The sequence below is a fragment of the Jatropha curcas genome, chromosome 5 (assembly GCF_041381405.1).
Source record: "Jatropha curcas cultivar XTBG-Jc1 chromosome 5, XTBG_Jcur_1.0, whole genome shotgun sequence".
Taxonomy (NCBI): domain Eukaryota; kingdom Viridiplantae; phylum Streptophyta; class Magnoliopsida; order Malpighiales; family Euphorbiaceae; genus Jatropha; species Jatropha curcas.
Window position 1 is genome coordinate 23,488,712 of NC_143155.1, and position 26,343 is coordinate 23,515,054.

A 26,343-nucleotide genomic window follows, 5' to 3' on the forward strand; every position below is an offset into this window, starting at 1 on the left:
AAAATTTGAGTTTGAGCTCCACTAAATTATTAATTTAACTTTTTTTTTTTCCTAAAAAAGTTTTGTTAAGCGAGATTGAGTAAACTCAATGAATAGTTTTAAATTAAACTTATTGAATGAATTTTGTTTGAGTTGATCTTTTTAACAGTTCTGCTTATTTATTTCTCAAAAAAACAAAAAAAAAAATTCTGCTTATTTATAAATGTATGGTGTATATAATAATAATAATAATAATTTAAGAGGAGTAATTTGTAATTAGAGAACTTGTCCGATGTTTCTGTCCACTTGGGCCAAAGCCCAATTAGGAATGACCACTGTTGTAAAACTCATCGAAACATGCAGGGCCTAAATCTGAGCCGTTCCTTATCATTGAGCTTCAACCGTAGGATCTAGGGCGACAATCACTGAAAATAAAGTCGCTTTTATATCCTCACTCCATCGTCCAAAACCCTTCTTCTCTGCTTCAGCCTCCGCGTTGCCAAGCAGCATCCACACTCTAAACCCTAGGAGAGAGAGTGGGAGAGGGAGAATAAAAAAAATGGTTCAGCGGCTCACATATCGGAAACGGCACAGCTATGCCACGAAGTCGAACCAGCATCGGGTCGTCAAAACTCCCGGTATCATTTCCCACTCAAACTTTTCTTTATATGTAATTTTAGATCTGATATCAAGTTATTAACATTTTGAAATGGGCGTGGATGTGAACAGGAGGAAAGTTGGTTTACCAGACCACAAAGAAGAGAGCTAGTGGCCCTAAATGCCCTGTTACTGGCAAGAGGATTCAAGGGGTATGTTATTTTTGGCAATAAACATGATACTTTTATTGCATGGAAATTGTGATCTTTTCGAAATTTCTTTTATGTAGAATTGCAATTAATCTTTATTTCATGAAACATTTGTGTATTTGAATGTGTGGAAAGCGCAAATTAACTTTAGTTTGAAGTACATGGGAAAATGGGGGCAAGAGAGATTGAATGCTGCCTTTCGTTTTCTTTATTTTCTAGCAATTACCTAAGTGTTAAACATGTCCCAAATTGTCCATTCTTGTGTGAGAGATCGGATGATATCTATTGGCATTCTTTTTGCCATTCATGGAAGTGAAATAATGAATAGAAAATGGGGTTTTGGTTGCTAACGGTGACAATTTGACATGTTAAGTTAAATGCAGTCGCTTAGTCTATGTTATGAATCATTAGGGGATTATGTCATCGCAATAGGTCCCTCCTTGAATATTAGAAGAGTAATCATACGTGTAATTTGTCTTCATTCTAAAATTATGAAGACAAGTATTCCAGATTTCACCGTATTGCCTTTCTTATTTCTTGTTGTCTCTGTGAACACTACAGTATGCTTTTTAATATGAGATTGTTATGTTAGCAGAGATGACCTTTAAGAAGTTTTGAGTTCTTGCCTCTTAACAATTGTTGCAAGGCTTCATGTGAACTTGCTCATGCGTCCCTCCCCTATTTTCCCAATACTTGTATTCCTACAAGTGTGTATTTGATGATCTCTAGTTGGTAGTTAAGTGGGTCTAAGTGATATATTTAGATCAGTTGATTTGCTTTTTTACGAGCTCCTGCCTATTATCTGAAATGTTGGATCTTGTTGAAAAAATAATATTATTTTCTGATTCTAGACATTGGAAATGTATTGTGCTTAGCATGGATCAATTTAGTTTACTGTAAACTATGGTGGAATTTGTGAGATTTTGAACTGTCTAGTTACCCAATGAAGAGCTTATTTTCATTTCTGCTAAATTGTTGTTTATGTCTGCAGGTTCCTCACTTGAGACCTGCTGAATATAAGAGGTCAAGATTGTCAAGAAACAGGAGGACTGTGAATCGGGCTTATGGTGGTGTATTGTCTGGTGGTGCTGTCAGAGAAAGGTTTGTTTTCATATAGCTGTGGGAACAAGACATTATTGCTTGTATTTTGTCTTATGGAGTGTTATTAAGTGAGATTATTGTACAGGATTATTCGTGCCTTTCTGGTTGAAGAGCAAAAGATTGTGAAAAAGGTCTTGAAGATTCAAAAGGCAAAGGAAAAGCAAGCCTCAAGAAGTTGAGATAGAAATGTCCAGTGATTTGGAGGATTTGTCGAAACAGCCAATGTTAGTGATTCATGGAAAATATTAAGGGGATCCCAATTCGAATATGTATTTTGTTTTGGCTCTTGTGAACCATGGTTTCTTAGCTTTGTCCACAAATTATGCTGCAATTTTGTTCCGCTTTATCATTTCTCTGTTGTGCTGTCTTGAACTATTTGCTTGGATGACTGTGCAATGACATATTTCTTGGATACTGCAATTACTTTGTTCTATTAATTAGTCCCTCATACTTGCAAGGCATCTTGAGTTTAGCTCTGACTGCATTTGCTTGTGATGATGCCAATTGTAAAGATAAGTTATTAGATGGAGATGCTTGTACTGGTACTGTACAATTTCTATAAGTTAGAGGTACAGCCTTTAAAGGAAAAACTACAGTAACAGCTTCTTCATAGGCTGGATGGTTTCAAGCATTTGCACCTGCGAGGATATTGAAGGTGCCCCAAGTTTACTGTTGGTAGGGTTTTTTTTTTTTTATTTATTTTTATTTTTTTTTATTTTTTTGTTGAGAATAATTGTCTCTTGTTCACACTTGGAAAAGGTGATTTTGTCAGGACATCTGCGTTTCACCGCATTTGGCAATCTGTTGATCGGCCATTAGGTCCGAAACTCACAATTTAAATAAAAACAAATAAAAAAGGAAGTTATCATTTTAGCAAAATAAATGAAGCGTTGTGTTTCTTGTGCATATGGATGATGGGTCTGTCATTTTAGGAAAAAAAAAAAAAACGAAGCAATGATAGACTTTTACATTATGTTTTTGGGGAGGGAAAAGAAAATAAGACCTGAAGAAAAATAATGAATGATTATGTTATTCATTCTCTCCTTATTTTTCATATTTATTTTTCATCCTATGTTTGGATTGGAAGAAAAATAAAAGGGGGAAAGAAAATAAAATATAGTTTCTCTTGTTTGGAAAGGTTCTTGTTTGGAAAGGTCCAAATTATAGAAGAAAGAAAATATTATTTATGCAAATTTACAATTTTAATCCTATTTTACATTATTAATTACTTTAAAAATATTATCTTGAGACAGAAAAGTAAACTATATATATATAGTTGATAGAAGTTTAATATTTTGTTAACAATAATATATTACTTATTTTTAATATGGTTAGTTTGTTCTATAAACAAAAGTTTAATATTTAATTCAACAAAACATAATTTGAAGAACCATTTGCATGTTCAAATATATATATATATATATATATATATATATATATATATATATATATATATTAGATAGATTATAAATTAAAATATGTATAATCATCTACATATTGGAACAATAAACATAAATCCATGTATGTAAGAAAAGGGTTCATTACAAACTTCAATATGCATGTATTTTTTTGCTGAATATATAAATTTATCTCTGAATTTTGCAACTTCAATATTATGGCACACAGTACTTTGGTGGTGACTTATTGTGCACCTGAATTTGTAAATTTTGATAATATTATACACCTTTCGGCACTAATATCAAATAACCTTTAAAGTTTTTTGCTTTTATCTGCGTATCGACTTGATATGTGGTGAGCATAACTTTTGAAACAATAATTTTCATAAATTTTAGCTTTTTAATGAGTGTTTAATCGTTCTAATTTTATAAGTTAAAATGTTCAATAAAATAAATTTGAAAATTAAAATGTTTAATATGTATAATTTTATAAGTTGAAGTGTTTGACTAGTTAAAATATAAGTTGAGAGTGTCACAAGGCTAAAGTAACAAAATTTAAAAGTGACTTTATGTATTTGACCATATATTTTGTGCAAAAATTATGAGACGAGACCTAAACAATTAAGTCATTGTTGTTCAATTAATTAAATTCCATTAAATTCTTGAAAATGCTGGAATCAAATTTAATATGTTGCAAAAATTCTAAAATGCTTCAATACCTAAAACAAAAATCTGTGTTAATGTAAACAAAATATATTTTTCCCTTCCCTAACATAAAATTAAAAGTTTGCAACCTAATTAGCTAAGCTAGCTACATATTTTCCTCAAGTATAGCACTTGGCAGTAGCAAAACTCGTGGACATATCACTAGAAGAAGAATCCCAAAGCAAATTTGGTTTCCAAGCATCACCCAAACTGAAAGGAAATCCAATCGAACGAACTGTCTGCCACTGATCATCCATATTCGTCCCATTCACATGCTTAAACGACATTGCATTAATATTCTCATTATCTCCACTAGAAGGATTATCCCACACTTGCATTACTTGTGGCAAACAACTTAATGTGAAGCTATTACTATTGCAATGGCGATCTTCTTGTAATCCTCCGAGGTCAATGCTACCACTCTCTCCAAGCACTGACGAAGACATGTTTAACAACATAGAAGAAACATCAACTGTGCATTTTGATGGAGCTATTGTACTTTCAATTGGTGAAAAGAAAAAATTCTCTCCATTGGAAATAGGTGGCTTGTAGCAGGAGTTAAATTCTAAAGGAGAGAAATTCGTTATATCATTATTGTTGTTATAGTTATAGTTCAACTGTGCAGCTGAACATGTTTGATCTGTTGTCAATGGCAGATTCATATTTTGCGAGCCTTTGGCGAGCAAAGAAGAAGAAGCAGAAATTTCTGGTATCGGAGAAATCCAAGATTGTGAAATAGCTCTTTGTGTTGTGGAGTTTGTTTTCTTGAATATTCTGCATATTGCCCATGAATCCTGAAAATCCAAAGATAAAAATATTAATTAGTATCTGTAATTTTAATATCGAAACCTTAATTAGATTAATGTGTTTTTAAGGTGACTTACATTGGCAGGAATAATAGTTTTGTCGATGAATCTTTTTGGCGGTGCAGAGTGATCAGTAAGAGAAGGCAAACGAAACTCATGCATCATCCAATCGGTTTTGATTCCTTTAGCAGCTCTGCCTTTGTAGAAAACAAGAGATTTCTTTAAGCCTATGCATTTGTTTCCTTCTGAAGAATAAATAGGTCTGTCTGTTCCCGTTGCTTTCCAGAACCCAGCTCCTGTAACCCTATTAGGCCTTGCGCTATTTCTATATTTTCTGTCCCTAGGACAGTAGAAATACCACTCTTTTTCTCCAGTCGTCGCCAACTCTGCGTCCAAAACTATAACATAAGTAATCATATATCTCAATAACAGTAAAGTTTAACCTTCATATCACATATAACAGTAATCAAGTCTTCTATGCTCATAAAACACATATAAATTGATAAGCTTAACTCAGTGTTAGTAAAGTTATATCTTAAGTAAATATGTATTTGTATATAACAATATAATTTAATTTATCTTACTTGGAAGATCCCATGGATCATATTTGTAGATGTCTAGTTGCTTGATGAGTTCGACGGAAAGTGGCCGTTGTTGAATCTTCCTCTTTAGATAAAACCCGACAAGTTCTTCATCTGTCGGATGAAACCTAAACCCTGGTAACATAACTTCATCCATTTTATCAACATGATCATTTCTCTCATGATCCATAACTTAATTAATTAATTTCCCTCTTCTTCTTTTTCAATCAACTACAAAACCCAGATATGCTGGTTTCTAGGAGAAGAAAGTGCACTAAACTATGGAGAAAACCCTAATAACAAGCAAACCCTAGAAGAAGAAGTGAAGTACTAAAAGAAAGAGAGAGAGAGAGAGAGAGAGAGAGAAAGCAAGTTGACAATGAAATAGTTTCACTTAATTTGAAGCCAATATATGCTTCCTGAGAAGGAGTCTGCCTCCGAAGGATCAGCCGCCTTTTCTGCTGACTTTAAAGAAGAGAGTGAGTGTGTGTTTTGCGAGGATCGCGTTGGCTCACAACTCATAAGCACTGTAAGTTGTAGCTCTAATGGTAATTAAGTCTCTTATTAATAGAAACTACTATCAAGAAAACCCCAAGTCAAGAAAATGGATATTTTAATTTTCTTTGAGTTCAAAGACTTGAAGACTCTTATTTCTTTCACTTTATGTACATACCTTAATGAATCCATTTGGAGTTCTTTCTTTTTCTTTGAAATAAATACAAATTGAAGAATCTCAAGAAACTACCAAATCAGCAGTTTATTGGGATACTAATTTCTTGATTAATTTTTAATATTTTTCATTAATCACATTAATCCCACGAGAGTTTTGCCCTATCCACACATCAAATCAAGACAAAGCAAAATTCTGAAAAAATAATATTATTATTATTTTTAATGTAGTCTGGTAAGTGGAGCTGAACCAATTTCCAAGAACATAAGTTCAGAAAAATATTAACTGTAAAATTGCCATGAGTCTATCTTAAGATTAATTTAGTAATTTAGTACCTCAGAATCCGAAAATCCGGTTTCTATTCCATTCCCTCAGCTTCTATTCCACTGAACTTGTCAGTTTAATTACTAATATATGTTTCTGTTAAATTTAGATACAAATACAACCAAGCAATGGTGTGATTTGATTAAGTTTAATTAGCTAAAACCCTAATAAAGGAGACCACGTGCATGCCCTATTAAGATTTAGAGCATCTGTTAATTTTGAACTCTTGTATTGTTAGTCACTGTATATTATTGACTTTGGGCTCTCTTTGACTATGGAAGAGAAAATAGGTTCCATCTTTTGCCTTTTCACAACCCAATTTTATCTTTATCCATATTGCGGTTCAACCATTAATTATTTTGTCTCTCTTTTCTTTTTTTTTCTTTCTTTTTGCAATTAACTTATGTTGAAGATTGCTCTAACGTAATAAGTATGACTTTCCTAACGTTTTCAAGGTCCAATTTACATTAAGCTATATGCTTTTATAGAAAGAGTCCGCTTGGTGAACCGTAATGAATTAAAAATCAGTATATTTCCAGTATGATATTTATATTAAAATAAAAAAAATTCTAAAATGATAAATTTTTCTTAAAATAATGTTTATACATTAATTTGGTATATTGATAGTCCCATACACTGAGAGATAAGTACTTTTCATATTAAAAATGCATTTGATTACATTCTATTATATTTCATTATCAAATTACAAAACTTCTTGGCATTAAAAACTTCCAATTAATCTTATTTCCATTGGACAGTAATCGAATGGAATCCTCAATAGGATTTGTTGATGTTCTGAAAATACAATCTGAAATATTAGAGGATAAAAGATATAAAAAAAAATTAAAAATGGTTATTTCAATAAGGTTTAATGCAGTAATATTTGTATCTAATACTATAAAATTGGGAGTTGGAATTCCTGTCCAAATCAAATAAACTGAAAAATAAAAATTAAAACCTTGGGCGTTTCTCATGTTGTAGGAATTATTGGCATATTCTGTTTTTGTTTTTTTCGCATATATTTTTCAAACTGGAAGGGTTTGAACATAGACAATTAGACAGTACGAAAATATGTGTTTAGAAATTGTTTATTAGCAAGCAAAAGTCGGGTTCCTCAGATTTTGTGGGCTTTGGAGAAAACCCCAGGTATAGGATTCTTCAATTTCTTGTTTTTGGTAATGCAAGAAACCATAAATTTCCCAAAAAATAAATAAATAACCCTAATTTCATTACGTGCAGATTTCTAAGTTCTAACATTTTCACACTTAAATTTGCCAACAATGTCTAGTGGTTGGTTAGCAAGTGAGTTAGTGAAAGTACCATGAATTAAATGGCTAGGGGTCACTGAGTCAAATGCCAAACTTGGGACTCCAAATTCAGTGAAACTCCCCAAAATCTAGCCCTCGGTTGGAACCATTTTTGTCTGTTGCTTGACCTAGGGTTTGCTACCCAAGCGTGTAACCAAAGCATTTTTTAATCCAAAAAAAAAAAAAAAAAGAAAAGAAAAAAGAAAATTGAAGGGGGAAAAAAAAAAAAAGAAAGGGTCAAACTCTTCAAATCCAAGCTTCTATTCCTCTTTCTACGTGCAACATTATAACCCTCTTGATAATTACAATAATGTAAGTTACAAGTCCACTTAAGTATTGATAAATTAATAATAATGGATTGCATTTTAATCCTTTGTGATTAATTTAAATTCAAATTCAAACATCATTCCAAAACCATTTTAAGCATATTAATATCAGTAAGTACAAAGTCAAAACATAGTTGGACTAGTTGGCAACTTGGTCTCCGTTGGACTGACTAATCATCCAAACCAAAAAATGTTGACAATTTTAGCTTTCCAATTGCTGCACATTTTTCATGGAGCCCGGCAGCCGGCAATTCTTGAAGCTCGTATTCACTCGGTGAGACGATAGTGACGGTGAACATAATTTTCTTTTCCCCAAAGGTTGATTCTAACCCAATCTCAAGTTTCTTCTAACTCATAGATGAAAGTTAGCTGGGATATTTAATCCCAACTTTGGCGTGTTTAAGTGTAATTTATGTCTTTGGATGCTTCATATCATTGATACTCGTATAAATTGTGTTCCGCAGTAACTTTTCAAGCATATTAAACGCTATTTTTTATAAGGTTCGGTTGCATAGCATTTGAACTAGCTTTTAAAGATTAAGATAACATTTTATTTTATAAAAGACTAATAAAATGTTAATTCCTGTAATGTTTAGTTTGTAGCGTTTTATGAAAAGCTAGTCAAATAGTTACTAGTTACTAAAACAACTAATTTTATTGAACAGACCGATAATCTTAGTTAGGTTCGTTGATAAGAATGAAATTATTAATAATAAGAATTAATGAAACAAGACCTGATCATGTAACCTTCCCCCGACACAATGTTGCTTTCTGTAAGAGGACACTAGCAAGCAAATATATCAACTGACTTGTTTTTACCATGTAGAGAGAAAAAAAAAAAAAAAAAAAAAAAAAAAAAAAAAAAAAAAAAAAAAAAAAAAAAAAAAAAAAAAACAGGGTAAAACAGCAAACCCTTTTAGCTTTTCAGATGTACAAAATTTTTAGCAACAGAAATACAGAATACTGCTAAAAAGCTGAAATTGTGCTTTTCTCCAAATCACATAGCTAAGAGTGACTAATCAATTTTATGCATTTATCCTTCTGAACCAATTTTCTCTTCATCTAAACAACTTGTACAAGACAAGCGAGAAAAAAAAAAGGTACATTAGGAACAAACCCTGACTTCTCAAGCTTCATCAAGTCATCGATAAAGGAACCCACTATCATGTTGCCTGCAATATTTCCTTGATATCATATCCTTGGAGCTGCGCATGTAAACAAACAGAAGAACCAAAAGATTAGTAAAACCTAAATTTGCCACCCCAATAAGATTATAAACTATTAAAAGTCAGATTTGAGGCTTTTTCAAGAACAGAAAATACTCATAAGAAGGAAAGGAAATACCTGAAGCAAGGTGAGAATAAGGATCACTCCAGAGTTCCAGAAAGCATGAATTGTAATCGAGGTTAGAAGGTTACGAGTTTGAGCATATGAAAATCCTAGAGCAACCCCTGAACAGGTAATGGAGTTCTTTTGATTTTTCCAGAAAAAGGAAAGACAAGTTTGGAATTTATCTACGGAAAGATGTATTGTTTGATGTATAGCTTAAAATATTACCAAAGGAATGCATATAGTGGTCCTACATATTTTTTGTGTAAGAATAAATAGAAAATATAGTGAGCATGTAAGCATGTTACCTAACACAAATAGCTGGGGAAACTCTCCAGGAGTTAGGTGTGCTATTGCAAAAACTGCTGCACTAATTAGGATGGCAATTGGTGTGGGTACCCTGAAGAAAAATTGAAGGAAATATGAGACTGCAAACAGAATTCTGATGGAAAAAGTTATAATGAGTCATCTTAGGAATTACTCCCAGAGAATCAAACTCAAACTGGTAAAACTATCCCAAAGATAAGGATGGATGCAAAGTTTGTAGTCATTTATCCCAGCAAAATTATGATTGCTGATTACAGAAAGTAACCATAGCATATTATTAAAATGGAAAATGACTCAAAAGAAAGACAGAAAATTCAAGAACACATAAAAAAGGAGGTCCAATGTTGAATATTATCTAAACTACTAAAGCTTGTGAAATCCTTATCCCGGCTATTTGCTATTGAATATTCCAACATTCAACTTCATGAAGTTCACAAATATTGTGTTGATCCACAACATGTTGGCTCAATCTTGACCAGCATTCTTTTGCCACCTTGCAGTACCTCTTATGACACTCATAATTAGGGTCTAGTGCCACCGATTTTAATGTCTGTCATCATCCATCCTATCATCAATTCACACGTATGTAACAGCAATGGCAGTTTAAGACATGCTACCAAGCATGTTAAACCCACAACCATCTAAATCACTTACACTCCAATTGAATTGAAATTAGCTGAAGCTTCTGCTCCATGAAGAAATTTCTACATTCTCTATATCCTTCCAATCAAAATTCAAATGATGTTTCTTAGTTTCTTATTCTCAAATAATACTTCAGGTTTTTTACAAAAAGTACAAATCACAATTTTACCCTTTGTGAATGTCGGCGTCTAACAAAAAGCTTCACCAACTCTTAAATTAACAAAGGTAATAGATCATTTTCTGATAGTAAATTTACTGTTCCTATATTGTGGAGTACAGAATTCCCCCCCCCCCCCACCCCCCCACCCGGGCCAAAAAAAAAACACACTTATGATTGCTCTAAGAATTGAGAAAAAGGTTTTTAATCAACACTGAATAGAATACTTGTTTCCAGAAATCAGACAGAAAAATACCATTTTGTTATAGAAACCATGAAAAATCCTCGAAACAGAGTCTCCTCCAGAATTGGAGCCAGGACACCAGTGATAACCACCAAGCAAGCAGTGCTGCAACAGCAGTCTATATAATTAGTTAACTGTTGAATTTTCAAATCAATCAGAGGAATATTACTGAAGACAAACATTCAGCATTTGCTTAGGCATGTTAACACATACAAGAACGGAAAACCTTGTTACCTGGTACTCGAAGATCCAATTAATGGAAGAAGCCGAACAAGTGCATCAGTCTGCAACCATGTTGCGTAAATGTTAAGGATTACCTTTTAGAAGAAAGCACATGTAGTTTTGATATTCACCAGCATATGTCAAGCAGAATATCAACCAATTCACTTCCTTTGTTCGAGTAAGCATGGTAAACCTAATTCCTTTATTCAAGCAAGTATAAATTCTACTTCCCCCAAAAAACACAAATCCTTAGTCCACTTTATAAGGCGTATGGAATCAATTTATTAATGCTCAAAGAAGGACTGTTTAAAAGCAATATTATGGTATTACAATGAAGGAGATGTGGGAGCCTATCATTTTGAATTAAAAGTTCACCATATGGTCTTTGAAAGATGAAATAGATTACCAATTTACCCTCTCTCTGCCTTACAAGAACAAAGATAATAACTTAACTAGAAAATCAATTCCTAACCTCTCTCTGTGGAGGCTCACCATTGAATGCAGACATGGCAACTCCTGTCAATGCAACAGCAAGTAGAGCGCCCACAAGACCAATCACAGCCCATAAAAACCACCCCCTTTGTAGATCGAAGGGTTCCCTCAAATCTAAAAGAATATAATTTGGTGCTAAATTAATAAATATGAATTACTGGAGCCAATGAGGCAAAGACCATATGTTAACAAATACAAAATTGAAAGCTCAAATTCAGAAACTAGACTGTCTATTATGAGGGCATAGAAACAAGAGTATCCTTGTTGAGACTAAAGATGACGCATAAGGCAGTAATTCATCCTTAATTTGCTTAGAGTTCTCCATATAAATCAGCAAAATGGACATCAAAGAGCAAAGTACAAAGGATAAGTAGCGTGTAACATTTGAAGGATTAGTACCATAGCGAAACATATCTTCAGGAAGAGGTTGAAAGGTGTTTGTGATACCATAAAGAACTCCAAGTACAACTGCAGTTGTAATGCTGCGTAATCAATAGCTAAACAAAGTTAGACGTATCAGCAGCCTCACAAAGCTCTATCCACACTTCACAAACTATGTTAGCACCCTATCAGGCCTATCTATTAGCATACAAAGGCCCATCTTCACCATCTATAACAAATTTGCCTAAGGAACTAAAGTGTATATTTTAGTGTTAAATGACAAGAGACCAAAGAGAATTGATCCATACCTTTGATCCAATAACAGCAGCTCTGCCTTCTCATCTAAACTTAACTCCTCAATTTTAATTCCGAGAAGTGGTATGGCTGCCGTCTCTGCTAATCCTGTCAAAACAAAACTGCCTGGCGAAAAATTAATTTATTGCATAATTTCCTTAAACATGACAGCTTTTTTAGCTAAAAAATGATAACCCAATTAAAAGAGATACAAATCAGTCTTTTAGCCGTTAAATTTGGGAACCAATAACTAATTAAACAAAAACAAACCTTAATCCACAAGCAAGTGAGGTTAAAGAAGCAGTTTGCCATTGCCAAGGCACGTCCCATCTTTTAAGTATAGGCCAATCCAATCCATTTTCCTAAAAGACACATATATTATCATCTAGTTTGCAACAAATGTTACAGCTTTACAATAAGCAGCTAACATTAAATAAACTGACGCTTGTAGACCAAACCTGGCCATCAAAATTGCCATTTGATTTCTCTTTTGCACTGAAGAAGCAAACTGAACGTAGCTCTCTATAATGAACTGGGAATGACCTCGAAAAACCAAAATTTGATGATAAATTTGGTCTGTTAAGAAGAGGGCGATTTTGTTTCACAAATAAGCCGAGTGAAGATAGCTTTGCAGAATCAGAGACACAGTATAACGACGACTGAGCTAAAGAAGTGAAGATAGTTGAAACCATGATTTGGTTTCTGTTTATCGGAAGTATTTGACTCAGAAATTTCGAAATTTTAGATGTGGGTTTTTGGTTAGGGTGCGGGTGAGGCCTCGGTGACCTCTCGCTGAGTGAAGGTGCTGGAGGATAAGGCTATTGTAACTGTCCCATAGGCTCCAGTTAAAATTTTGAAACGGTATTAGTCCTTCCGTAAGAAATAGGCTCTTTTAACTAATTCAAAATACACCTCAACACAGATATTCAGTCCCCTAACCACTTCGATAAACACTTTATTGATTTCTTTTCTGTTGATTAGTGATATACGGAGAAGATACCTAACTTTCTCACTCAATTTTAAGTACACAAAATTAAAATTCCAATAAATGTAGTAATTTAAGAATAGACATCAAGATTTAAATTTCGTCAACCATAAATCTCCTTTCAAGCACCTTAAAAAAAGAACAAAAGCATTTATAAACATAATAACAGAGCTAAAATTATTACAAGTTTTAACACTAAGCAAAATTATTTTACTTTTAGGGCATAAAACCCATAACATCAAGAAACTACCTTCACTGGCTCAAATTATAAAACAACCATATTCATGGCCAATCATGCTGTTTCCACCAAGCATAATTATCATCAGAAAGATAAAACCCAGTACCTGCTACTAACCAGTAGCAAAGTCCAGTTCCTTCACAAGCTAAGCCCTCTCCATTAGGCCTAAAAACATCAATCCTTGTATCCTTTTGCCCCATTTCATGTCACAGAAGAAAAGGGTTGTCCTTAAAATATTAATTCTGAAACCAAAATGAAAATTTTCTCCAATTTTCAAATCTTCATGGATACAAGATCATCGTCTTTCGATTTGCAATGAAGTACCAATAAATCTTTGTTGGAATCTAGGCCATTGATGATATAAACACGGTAATGCAAACGAAAGCCTCGAATTTTTATTTATGTTTGTGACAATGCTAATGAACGAAATATGCAAAAATATACCAAATTAAATATTGAAGCAACAAGTTTGGCTAGAAGAACAAGTCATGGTGACCCAATGATATGTGTCTGGCTTCTCCCCTTTTTAAGCTAAATATAAAGGGTATTATTGTCTATACCCAGTTAAGGAAATCAAATCTGTGTAAATTTTACAAATTTTAAATGCAAGATTTAGCATTAGCATTTTTTAAGGTTCATGCATGTTATGCAATTATAAAAGCTTAAATGGGATCGATGGGTCAGTTCACCTAATAGAATATTTTCTGAATTAAAGTCTCAATTGATTCGTGGGCATGTTTGACCTGTATGGGCCTTCATACCCAATGTTCATATTATGAAAATCCATAGCTCAATAAAAGCTTGGTATGCCAATGAAGTCTTGATCACATGATTAAGGCATAGGCCTAGGAAGGTCCCAGGTTGAATCCATAGCTCATTTCTTAATTAACATATTCGTACAAGAGCCTTATAATATAAAATAAAAAAAAAAAAAAAAGGGAAAATTACTTACCAGATTAATTTGAGCGGAAAAATATTTAGATTTTTCAAATAATAGATTATGAATATAATGTGATGCAAATATAATTTAATTTGCCCATTCAATTAAAGACACCTAATTAAGGTAAAAAAGAAAAAAAAAAAAAAAAGGAAAAAGTGAGATTCTTTATGACCTTTTCTTCCCCTGTTTCTTTCTTTAAAAAATAAAAAATAGTTCATGTATTGTTTTATACTGATTTTTCTCAGGCTTTACCAGTCAGAAGGAACCATTCATTGCATTTAAAATTATGCAATTCGGCCAATGCCCATCATGACAATGGTAGGTCATGTATCATGAGTCGTGACTTCATTGTCCCTTGACTTTAATAATTTTATTTTATGTCTAATTTTCTAGAGAAAAATTATGTTCTCCATGTATTATTTTGATTTAAAATTTTTTTAATAAAATCTTAATACATTATATTAAAAAAATAGAACTAGAATCAAAAGGCATTTTGATACATACAATTAATTAAAAAGGAACAATTAAAATTAATTAAATTATATTTTGGATAACTCAAAAGTATATGCAGAAATATATACATAATATTTACTTTTTAAAATTTAATTCGCAAGGTATTTAATTTACATTCATTTAACTGTATGCGAATTTGATTAATTCTTATTCGCATCAAATCGCTTAATAAAGCCTCACAATAGGCATTGTCTCGGTACAAATAATTCCAAATAAACGATATTTGTACTTGTAATTTTTCTTAATGGATAAAAATATCGAACCACTTCTTTCAAACACCCATTGTACGAGTCTTATTTGGCAAATCAGGAGTAGGTTAAAAGAAGTCAAATATAATTGAAAAAGTCAAAAGGGAAAAATACAAAGAAAGAGACTGTCAACTTCCACTCTATGATACTATTTTCTAATGTGTCTCAACTCTATATTCTGAAAATTTATTTGATACAATTTGTTTGAATAATTTATTGCATTCCAAATACCTATCTAAAGAAAGTGCTAAGCCTGCATTAGCTAAATAATCAAACTATGAAAACGATTAATTAAGACGTGCCACCTACTTGCCAAAAATTTCAAAACTAATTAATTCCAAGCTTGATAACTATAGAAAATGCTAATTGTTTATTTATTTATTTATCTTTTTTTTTTTTTTAATTTAGGTGTAGTGAGATTCTACTGCTAATCAATTTTCATTTAGTGTATTAAATTCATTTTTCTAATACATTAAACGACAGATTATTTGTATAAAATACTCATTTTTCTCTCATTCAACTATTACACGCGACGATTTATATAAACTATATCTATAATATTACTGAATTTTGGAATGTTAATTGTTTAATTAAGAAAGCAAAATGGAATTATTGAAATAATAAAAAATGGAAGTCCAAATACATGTCTGAAGCACTCAGATTAGATCTAAATTTAAGAATATATATTTATTAAATAAAATGACACTATCATTTCATCTGTGATTAAAATAATAAGAAATGCCATAAAAATGAAATGGGACCTTCCTTAACCGAACTTGAATCTTGTATTCTAGTGTTTATTTATGTAGGAGACAGCTAAATTAAGGCTACTTAAAACATTATACCCTTGAAAGCGAAACCTTGATCCATTCCTTGTAATGATTTTGTTGCTTTAAATATCAAAGGTTTGAGTTTGACAATATTCTAATCATTTAGTACTTTTTTTTTTTTCTTTTCGTCTTTTTTGCTCTTGCCATTGTGTCGGTGTGCCCCTTAAGTGTTACCTCAATCCCTTCCATATCTTATTGATTCATGTCTATTAATACTCTTCTTACTTCTCATCAAATAATTTAACGTGTAGCTAGGATAATTATTTTGGAGAATTAAATAAATTTTTATTATATTTTAGAGATTAAATATAATTTTTTTTATATTTTTAAGGATTGAAATGTAATTCTTTATAATTTTTTTTTTAATTCTTGGGTCGTCCGCTCCAATTTAACTCCTAAAAAATTTTATTCAACAAGAGATTAAATGATTTTTTTAATAAATTCAAGATATTATATGATGCCTACTGCCTAGTCTTATATTGGCTAATATTAAAAAAGGTCTCGAGTTGGATTTTGATTAATATTAGGTGCCCCCTTAATTATATAAATTGCAGTCTTTGTATTTGACTGGTTCATTTTATAATTTTTTTTAAAAATTTTAATGCTCTCACCATTTCACTTTCAAAGCCATGTAAGAATATCTTATTGTTTCTCATCTTAACTAGTTATTTATGAATTTGAAAATATATTAATAAGTTTTTTAATTTTATTTATATTTATTAGGTATTATTGGAAAAATTTTTAATTTTAAAAATAGGAGATCGAGTTATTTTAGCATGTACTTTTAAAAAGTCAAAATTTTTTAATTTGTATGAAAAAAAAAAATATGGCTCTGAAAGTGGATGAATGGAGAAGATAAAAAAAATAAATAAATAAAGAAAGAAAGGGAGATACAGGTATAGCTGACCATAATAATTTTGGGATATCTAGAAAGATATTTTACTCTTATGGAATGGATCAAATGGCACGTCACTGATTTTGCCGTATCAACAAATAACTAAATAAAATATTTTGCCGTATAAATTAGAAAATTAAGTTTCTTGCAAGCTCCTAGATTTAACGCCGGCTTATGGAATTAATAAAACATTAGTAAGTTACTAATTTTTTTTTCTTTTTTTTGGCTTTTGGTGCAAATTCAGTTATTAAGAGTGTGTTCACACGGAGAAATTGCAGTAATTTTTTAGAAAATTCTTTTAAAAAAACTGAAAAATAAAATTTTATATTTAAATCGGTTAGTTTTTTATTTGGAAAACTAAAAAACAGTTTTTCAAAATTTAATTAAGATTTGAAAAAAAAATTTAAGTTATTTTTTAGAATTTTTCTTCATAATAAAAGAAATATTTTTCACTTTTTTAAAATGACATTTTCATAATTAAAATTATAATATCTATAAATAATTTTTTTTTATAAAACATTTTCATTTGAAAAAATAAAAATATTTAAGTAAAATAAAAATTTATACAATGCTTTAATAAATAAATATTTTTATTATTATAAATATCTTATATTATTTATTTTAAAAAAATTTATAAAATGAAAAAAAATGATAGTATTCTTATAAATAAATCAAAAGTAAAATTCTCAAATTTTTACATACAAAATTTGTAAATTTATCTTATTTGTATTTCTAAATTATCTTATAACATTTTATTTATTTTAATTATAAAAATTATGAATAATGTTTATGAAGTTAAATTAAAACATGATTTTTTTATTATTATCAAGTGAACACATTTTTCAATTTTTAAGAAAATTGTTTTATTAAAAAGCAAAAAATAGAAAATGTTTAATGCAACATAAATTACTAATTGAAATTTCACAATTCAATTTTATTCTTTTGATCTAAATTTAAAAAGTAAATTATATAAAAAATTAATTTTTGAACAAATTGAATATTGTTTTAAAATTCAAGGAGCAAATTGAACTTTATTTGTTTAAATATACTTCAAACATAATTTTTTTTTTTAAGAAATTAATTTTATTATTTTCTCTTTCTTTATAACATATGAAACGGAGATTCCGAAACGGTTTCATGTCCACAACTCACAAGATTAGTTTTCAAAAGACTGAAAATGGAAATAGGGAATTCTCATTGGCGCGTGGGTCCCATCTTCCAAACACGTTATTTGTTTGTGTTAAACAACCCAAAAAACACAAAAGGAAAAAGAAATAATCGTGATAGCGTGGGCCATATTTAATTCACGGCGCGCATCGCGCACCTCCATGCATTTTAGAAAACGCGGAACCAAAATTCGAAAAATCTCCAAATTATTTTCTGAAAAGAGTCTCCAATTTGATTATTAGCTTAAATAACTTCAAAATGAATTTCAAGAATAATCTCTGTTCCCCTCTATTCTCCTTCGATTACAATTAATTTTTTAAGATCATACTGTAAATAAAAATTTTCTTTGTTTATGAATTTTTTAATTTTATATGTATATTTATAAAATTTTTTAGTATCAGCATAATTGATTAGTCTGCATTTGTAAATATTTTGTTATTAGCATAATTGATTTGCCTTTGACAAAAAAGAATAATACATACTAAAACTAATATAATTAATTTTATGATTTCCGTCCATTGAAAAATTAAGAACAAAAATAATATAAATAACATTTGTAGTAATTCATATATAATAATAATAATAATAATATTTCATGCAATATAGAGTAAATTTACTATTTAGTTCCTGATATTTCACTTCAACTATCATTTACTCCCTATATTTTGACCAAAGAATTAAATACCCTTAGCTTTTGGATTTACTCCCCATGTCCTAGAACAATAAACTTATTTCTATTTTCACACAATTTTAAGAAAAACAATAATTATTATAGTTTGAATAGTAAATTTTATTTATATTTTTATTTGATATGCGCCTCTGTTATTGTTTAACATCATATTTCCTCCGCCCTGTACAGATAGACTTGATTATATTTTTACATAGATTAAAAAATTGATATTATTTGAACAATATATTTTATCTATATTTTTAAATATATCTTTATATTAATATTAAATATTATTTTCAATAAAGATCGAATCATAAATTATTAAAAATAATGAATATATTAGAGAATTACATTTTCAAAAATAAAAGTGATGCATAATTTGGTTCCTTAATTAATAAAATTTACACTGTTTAATATAAAGATTAAATAGTTTAATAGATTCAAAAAAATTAAATTATTAAAAGAATATAAATAATTCTTTTATTGTTAAACGATCAACGAATTTTCTATTAATTATAATAGTTTGTTTTATATCTGGTCTAATGAGTTTTGTGATACTTGATTTTATTATTAACGAATTATATTTCTCAAAAAAGTATTTTAAAAAAAGTTATTAAGTTAAAAAATATCAAAATAAAGACCAAATAATAATTATAGTCAAAATTTAGGACTAACTAATAATTTACCTTATATAAATAAATAGCAAAATAATTGAAAAATGAAAATGATAAATATTATGGATGGGAGAGAGAAACAGAAGACGTGTTTCACTCTTTTGTGGATTTATATTGCTTCCGTTGTTCGACGTACCGCAGTGGGAGCAACAACACACCCTCTGGAACTCTGAATTTCTTTTCTTTTATATATATCTTTTTTAGAAAGTAAATAATAATAATAATAATAAAATAGGCGATCAGAGCCAAGGTTTTCTGCGATTTATTTACACGGCGCGTTAGCATTGGATCTCTGAGATCTCCACTAAGAAGTATCTCTCCACATACATACAGCTTCGTCATTGTTTTTCTGTGTATAACTTGAGTGAAGCTACTCAACTGGAACCACTTCCTGTTCTTTTGGCCATTCTTTTTCTCTGATTGGATTAGATCTTTTCACCCCCCTTTGCTTCATGCGATTGGTAAGCTATTTGATTCTTTAATATTCTTTTCCTTCACGCTACTCTAACTTTGCCTTTGTTGTTCTTTCCAAATTTTCTCGTCTGATTTTATATTTTAGCTTCACTGGAAGTTTGTTTCCTTTCATTTCTTTTTGTTGGGTTAGATCAGTCGGTATTTGTTTATTTATTTCTTATTTTTGTTATTTGGTGCGGGTTTGAGATTAGATTTGGATTGGATCCGTGGCAAAATTTTAAATTAGTTGCTTAAAGTTCACATTTTTTTTTTTTTTTGGAAAAAGATAAATGAGGTTCCTTCCTTTTTTGTTGGGTAGCTTACAGAATAGAGTTAAATGACAGATTTACCTTCGAATTAATGAATTAACACAAAGTAATGCCATTATACTCCCTTTGAGGGTACTCTGCAGATTTATTCTATACTGCATAAATTTTTAGCTTGATTTTAGTTTCTGGTACTTGCATCTTGTATACATGTCAAAGAAAGTGAGTATAAACAAGGAGTTGATTTATTTATATTTTGTTTCTTTTAGATGAGTTTGCTTTCTTTTGTTTGTATGGTTCTTTTAGATGTTGAACCATATATAGCATGGCATGTGTCTTTGGTGGAAGAGATATTACTTGCTTAAAAGTGGGTTTGGACTTTAATTTAGCTCTATATATATGTAATACTTGGCTACTTGTGGATCTAGTCAGCCTTGGATATGTTTTCTTATTTTTGAGTGGATTTCATGCTGAATCAGTCTGTAACTGTTTTTCAGGGTTCTGATGGCATTGAAAACTAATTCAGCTGACAGTAGAACTAGAAGTTCTATACAAATTTTTATTGTAGTTGGGCTATGCTGTTTCTTCTATATACTAGGCGCATGGCAGAGGAGTGGATTTGGGAAGGCAGACAATCTTGCTATGGAGATCACTAAGAATACGGGAGACTGTAATTTAATCCCTAGTCTAAATTTTGAGACCCATCATGGTGGTGAAATTGAGAGCATCAATGATTCTGAATCGAAACCAAAAGTGTTTAAACCTTGTAAACCTCGCTACACCGACTACACGCCATGCCAAGATCAGAGGCGTGCTATGACTTTCCCTAGGGAAAACATGATTTATAGAGAGAGGCATTGCCCTCCAGAGGGAGAAAAGTTACATTGCCTAATTCCTGCACCCAAAGGTTATGTGACTCCATTTCCTTGGCCTAAGAGTCGTGACTATGTACCATTTGCTAATGCGCCATATAAGAGCTTGACAGTTGAGAAGGCCATTCAAAATTGGGTCCAGTATGAGGGTAATGTATTTAGGTTTCCAGGTGGAGGAACACAGTTTCCACAAGGGGCAGATAAGTATATTGATCAACTAGCTTCTGTGATACCAATTGCTAATGGGACAGTCAGAACTGCGCTGGACACTGGTTGTGGGGTATGTTATATTCCTGAATTTTTTTTAGTCTCATGTTACTTCTGTTTGATAATGTGAATCTGTCAATAGACCATGTGCATTTGGTTGTCTTACGTAGGTTGCCAGTTGGGGTGCATACCTTTGGAGTAGAAATGTTATTGCTATGTCATTTGCACCAAGAGATTCGCATGAAGCACAAGTTCAATTTGCTTTGGAAAGAGGTGTACCTGCTGTTATTGGTGTTCTTGGTACTGTAAAGATGCCTTACCCTTCTAGGGCCTTTGACATGGCTCACTGCTCTCGTTGCTTGATTCCATGGGGATCAAATGGTGAGACTTTATTCATATAAATAATTTGCTTGTTTTTTCTTCTTCTTTTGTCCTTTCTCTTGTTATTTTACTTTCGTAAGTTGTGATAGCTGTAGTTACATGATGGATTTTCTCTTGTAGATGGAACATATATGATAGAAGTTGACCGAGTTCTTAGACCTGGTGGTTACTGGGTGCTTTCGGGACCTCCGATCAATTGGAAGAATAATTACAAAGCATGGCAGCGTCCCAAGGAGGAACTTGAGGAGGAACAGCGAAAGATTGAAGAGATTGCTAAACTTCTTTGCTGGGAAAAGAAGTATGAGAAGGGTGAAATGGCCATATGGCAAAAGAGAGTAAATGCAGAATCCTGTCCTAGTAGACAAGATGATTCTCAAGTTACCTTTTGCAAATCGACAGACCCAAATGATGTGTGGTATGAATCTGTGAAAATTCAGTTAAATTTATTGTTTATATTGGATCTGCCATTGTGCTTGGAGTGAGATCATCATTCTTTATATTCCAAATTCTCATCAATTGAACATCGTCAAGTTTTATCTTAAGATGTCTGTTTATTTGTTGTTGCTGATAGGTACAAGAAAATGGAGACATGCATAACTCCATACCCTGAGGTCAGCAGTCGTGATGAGGTTGCTGGTGGGGAATTGAAGGCATTTCCGGAAAGGCTTTATGCTATTCCTCCCAGAGTTGCCAGCGGTTCTATTCCTGGAGTTTCTGTTGAGACATACCAGGAGGACAACAATAAATGGAAGAAGCATGTGAAGGCTTACAAGAAAATCAATAAGCTTATTGACTCTGGAAGGTACCGCAACATTATGGATATGAATGCTGGATTGGGAGGATTTGCTGCTGCACTTGAGTCTCCCAAATTATGGGTTATGAATGTTGTGCCCACCATAGCTGATAAAAGTACATTGGGTGTCATATATGAGAGAGGATTGATTGGAATATATCATGATTGGTAAGCTATTTTGAAGTTCCTTGTCTATTAATTTTCATCACAGTTTCTTTAATTTGTATATTTTAGTGAATTGAGTTTCTATTTTTGTATCTGTTTTGTTTCAGGTGTGAAGCTTTCTCCACGTACCCGAGGACATACGACCTTATTCATGCCAATGGTGTTTTCAGTTTGTACAAGGACAAGTAAGCTTTTGCATTTGTTTTTTATTTGGTTACAAGTTTTTGCTATTTCTGTCTTTAGTTTAGTTCATGAGTACAATTTTGATCTATTCTATTGGCATACTCAAAGTACAAGTAGAAATGGCACAATGGATCCATATATACAAATCAGATGGATTCCATTTGTTGATTGCAACTAGTGCCTCTATGTTGAAATAGCCAGCCCTTCTACAACACAGTAGAATAGTTGAATTATGTGATTTAGGTGACAAAATCACATAATGGGAATGGACGGAAGAGTGGATATATATGTTCCCATCCCTTGAAATCCCCGAGATGGGAGGATCTTGAGAGCTTCTGGATTTAAAATTTTTATTTACTTTCTCCTCATTTTAAGAATCCTTTTCTTCTCTAGAAAATACAAGGATGATCTGTTGTTATTTTGTTTTTATTTTCTTCTCTACCATTGGGCTAAGTTTTTGCTACTACTCTACTTCAGACCAGACTGACATTTTTCTTTTGGTGTCGTCCAAGTTTTCTACCAGTCTAATATAACACCTTTTACTTGGAATGTAATCAGCCTCAATTCCATACAATAATTCTGCATGCAGTGCCTTTATTTTTTGAATGACTTTTGCACAAAGCATTATTTTTGCATGCAATTATAAATTCATGATGTAAACAAGTGAATGCAGATGTAACACAGAGGACATTCTTCTTGAGATGGATCGAATTTTGCGACCAGAAGGCGCAGTTATATTCCGGGATGAGGTTGATGTGCTAATCAAGGTGAGGAAGATAGTAGGAGGAATGAGGTGGGATACTAAAATGGTGGACCATGAAGATGGTCCTCTGGTTCCTGAGAAGATACTCGTTGCCGTCAAACAGTACTGGGTTGCAGACGGAAACTCCACATCATCGGAGTGAAGAGTTAATGCGGAAAAAAGGTGAAAGCTTTGGGGGGATGTCTGCCGAGCTGTTAAGCTGGCAATGTAATGTTATAGGAGGTCTGACATGAACACTGATGCATTTGAGAGCAATCTTTAGCATAGAAAGAGAAGGTCTATTATTTGACAATGCTATTTTGTAGTCATAATTTATAAATAGATGTATGCCTGTATGATTTATGACAGCAATCAATTATTTTTTTGGTCCACCTCTTTTGTCATTAACGTTAAACTTATAGCTGGTATTTTGATCGAGGTAATACCAATTTGGTTTTATAACCAAAGATATTCTGTAGTCATAATTTATAAATAGATGTATGCCTGTATGATTTATGACAGCAATCAATTATTTTTTTGGTCCACCTCTTTTGTCATTCTAACGTTAAACTTATAGCTGGTATTTTGATCGAGGTAATACCAATTTGGTTTTATAGCCAAGGATATGGTTATTTGTCCTAGTAGTAGTAATGGTATATTTAGTCAAGTGATATCAGGTAAATTTTGTGTGGACTCTATATCTTGATTGCTCTCATAAACCAACAATGGCTATTGGCTTGATTGTGATGGAACAATACCTGGTGGATTTGTATCCTTTCCTATTATCCCTTTAGATTGTAGAATAAAAATATCTTTTTGCTCTTTCAGCAAAGTGTGCTTTTTAAGAGATGAATTTACATTCTCATTCATATGAGAATTGAGGTCGTTTGCTGCTTTAACCATAAGGGAGGTCGCCGCCCCAATTAAAATTGATGTCGCTTACTATTCAGTTTGAAATTCAATCACCTTTATGTTTTATATTTTTATAAAATATATCAAAATATTAGATAAGTCATCCTCTAAAATTTCTCTAGAAATTAATGAGATTGATGTAACATTAGTACTTAAGGATTCTTTAACAAATTATTAATATCCTTCTTACTACAAGTTCTTAACAACCAGATTGGATAGGAATGGGAACACCAGAAGAAAATGCATCTTTTTCTTATTTTTATCACAAGCCTTCACCTTTCATTCTTGGATGATGGATTATTAGTGATTCAACATAAACAACCTTAACAAAATCACTTTAATTTGTCTCTTATCGAATTTTTTTTTTTTTAATTTATCAGTATTATGCAAATGAAGGGCATGACCTATTTAATAAGACGGACAAATGTCAAAATTTAAAATTTTAATTTTATGAATTCGGACACAATGGTGACCTTGTGGACTAAGTAAGGCTATTGGAGGCGAGAATAGCATGTTGGATGATATATGAACCAAGAATATGAGAGGAGAGACTCGGCATAATGCTCTCCGCCACCCCAGGGCCAATATGCGGGACAAGCCCTAGTGAGTTAAGATGCGGGCATCATGTTCTATCAAAAGTGACTGATGTCTCCATAGAGAATGAGCTCTATGGACACCATAGGGCCGAAGGCCTATAGTGCGCATCTCTCCTGGAGTGGGAGTTTCGATACAGGCGGGTCTATACTGTCCAGGATGCTCAAAGGTCTTGAGCCCGTACACGGTTGTGCGGAATCCTTATATATGCATTGTAAGATGAGTTCTACAATTGGATGTTATGTAAATTGGATGTTATGTAAAGACCTTCAGAATATGCATGGCTAAATTATTGCTTATATGGCATGTTTGAGATCTAATATAATGGTCATTTTCCTATTTCAATTACATCTAACCAGGCTTCTAAAATGAAAAATGAAATTAATTATCTAAAAAATTAACTAAGGACCTCATTAAAATTAAGATTGTCTGTTTGATGGTGTAACAAGTGTTATGACAGTGTGTATAATGCAGACTTTGAAGGTTAAAGAAATATATCATCAAGATATGATAAAATCTAAGAAATCTTGAACAACTCCGAAAATTTCCATTTTATATGACCTTTAAATTTGAGAGATTAAAAAACAAAAAGTATATTCTTTAAATGACACCTGTTCATATACATATAACTGTTTATGAACGGAAATAACTACTTGTGAATACTGAACAGACATGATCAATGATTCATGAATAGTTATGACAGTTTATAAACATACATGATTTTTCATAATTTTTATTTTCCTCCATTTTTTCTTAAAGTTCCAAATTATCAATCTAAAAACAAACACGACTGTTCCAGAACACACATAATTTTGACAATTCATAAACAGATATCACTTTTCATAGTTTTATAAAGTGTACGAATAAATTTATTCATTTGAACCCAAACGAAACAATTAATAATAATGTTTTTATTTATCAGTCTGAAATGGAAAAAATATTTTTATTTCTACAAACTGAATTGACCAATCTGAGATTTCTTGCAATATGATTCCCTCTATGGTTATTAAGAGTGAGCCAAAATGGATCGACATAATGTCTCAGATCATCCGATCAAATTGGTCCTTTACTTGTCGATAGCCTTGGCAAAATCAACATGTCAACTGAAACTTTCTTACAAAAATATAAAATAATCCAATTTTTTTTTATCTAGAAACGTTGTATCCACAAAATATATGTAAATAGACACCCCCCCCCCCCCCCCCCACAAAAAAAAGAAAAAAAAAAAAAGAAAAAAAAAATCTATGTAACACGTTGTTATGCAAGATAAACAAGACAACGGTTTCACGGTGCATGTTATGAAATTATTAGGAATACGTCTAATACTTTCTAGAATCAATTTGTACCAATAAAGTAAAATATTATTAGTTCAAAAAAAATAAAAAAGGAAATAATGTTTTTTTTTTTTTTTTTGTAATATTTATTTTGCATTCTATTTGAAGTTCGTCTCTCCAAATCAGTAAGAAAAAAAATACCATTTACATTAAGACTGAAATTCAAATTTCAAACCCATTTTTAACAACCT

At 31.6% G+C, this 26,343-nt stretch overlaps 4 protein-coding genes across 5 annotated transcripts; 2 read left to right on the forward strand and 2 right to left on the reverse strand.

Moving 5' to 3' along the window:
* Window positions 1–443: 443 nt before the first annotated feature.
* LOC105630435 (Ribosomal protein L34e superfamily protein) lies at window positions 444–2,306 on the forward strand. The gene is made up of 4 exons (XM_012212246.4): window positions 444–617; window positions 709–788; window positions 1,777–1,886; window positions 1,972–2,306. The coding sequence occupies exons 1-4, from the start codon at window positions 539–541 to the stop codon at window positions 2,063–2,065; spliced, it is 363 nt and encodes a 120-aa protein (XP_012067636.1). The 5' UTR covers window positions 444–538; the 3' UTR covers window positions 2,066–2,306.
* Window positions 2,307–4,022: 1,716 nt separating this feature from the next.
* FEZ (NAC (No Apical Meristem) domain transcriptional regulator superfamily protein) lies at window positions 4,023–5,661 on the reverse strand. Its single transcript, XM_012212245.4, has 3 exons — window positions 5,379–5,661; window positions 4,873–5,180; window positions 4,023–4,782 (listed from the first exon to the last, which is right to left on the reverse strand). The coding sequence occupies exons 1-3, from the start codon at window positions 5,563–5,565 to the stop codon at window positions 4,108–4,110; spliced, it is 1,170 nt and encodes a 389-aa protein (XP_012067635.1). The 5' UTR covers window positions 5,566–5,661; the 3' UTR covers window positions 4,023–4,107.
* A 3,240-nt stretch (window positions 5,662–8,901) lies between these two features.
* Window positions 8,902–12,951, reverse strand: LOC105630433 (CAAX amino terminal protease family protein). Its single transcript, XM_012212244.3, has 10 exons — window positions 12,549–12,951; window positions 12,361–12,452; window positions 12,105–12,212; window positions 11,815–11,897; window positions 11,396–11,529; window positions 10,936–10,985; window positions 10,714–10,806; window positions 9,640–9,731; window positions 9,347–9,453; window positions 8,902–9,207 (listed from the first exon to the last, which is right to left on the reverse strand). Exons 1-10 carry the CDS (start codon window positions 12,780–12,782, stop codon window positions 9,166–9,168), a joined length of 1,035 nt encoding a protein of 344 aa, XP_012067634.1. The 5' UTR covers window positions 12,783–12,951; the 3' UTR covers window positions 8,902–9,165.
* A 6,412-nt stretch (window positions 12,952–19,363) lies between these two features.
* On the forward strand, window positions 19,364–23,704 carry LOC105630432 (S-adenosyl-L-methionine-dependent methyltransferases superfamily protein). Of its 2 annotated transcripts, none has more exons than XM_012212242.4 (7): window positions 19,364–19,711; window positions 20,467–21,121; window positions 21,219–21,429; window positions 21,550–21,844; window positions 22,001–22,390; window positions 22,495–22,572; window positions 23,235–23,704. In XM_012212242.4, the coding sequence occupies exons 2-7, from the start codon at window positions 20,474–20,476 to the stop codon at window positions 23,473–23,475; spliced, it is 1,863 nt and encodes a 620-aa protein (XP_012067632.1). In that variant the 5' UTR covers window positions 19,364–19,711; window positions 20,467–20,473; the 3' UTR covers window positions 23,476–23,704. The 2 variants fall into 2 exon arrangements, with proteins under 2 accessions (XP_012067632.1, XP_012067633.1); XM_012212243.4 differs by having other exon boundaries at window positions 19,366–19,711; window positions 23,244–23,704.
* The last annotated feature ends 2,639 nt before the right edge of the window (window positions 23,705–26,343 follow it).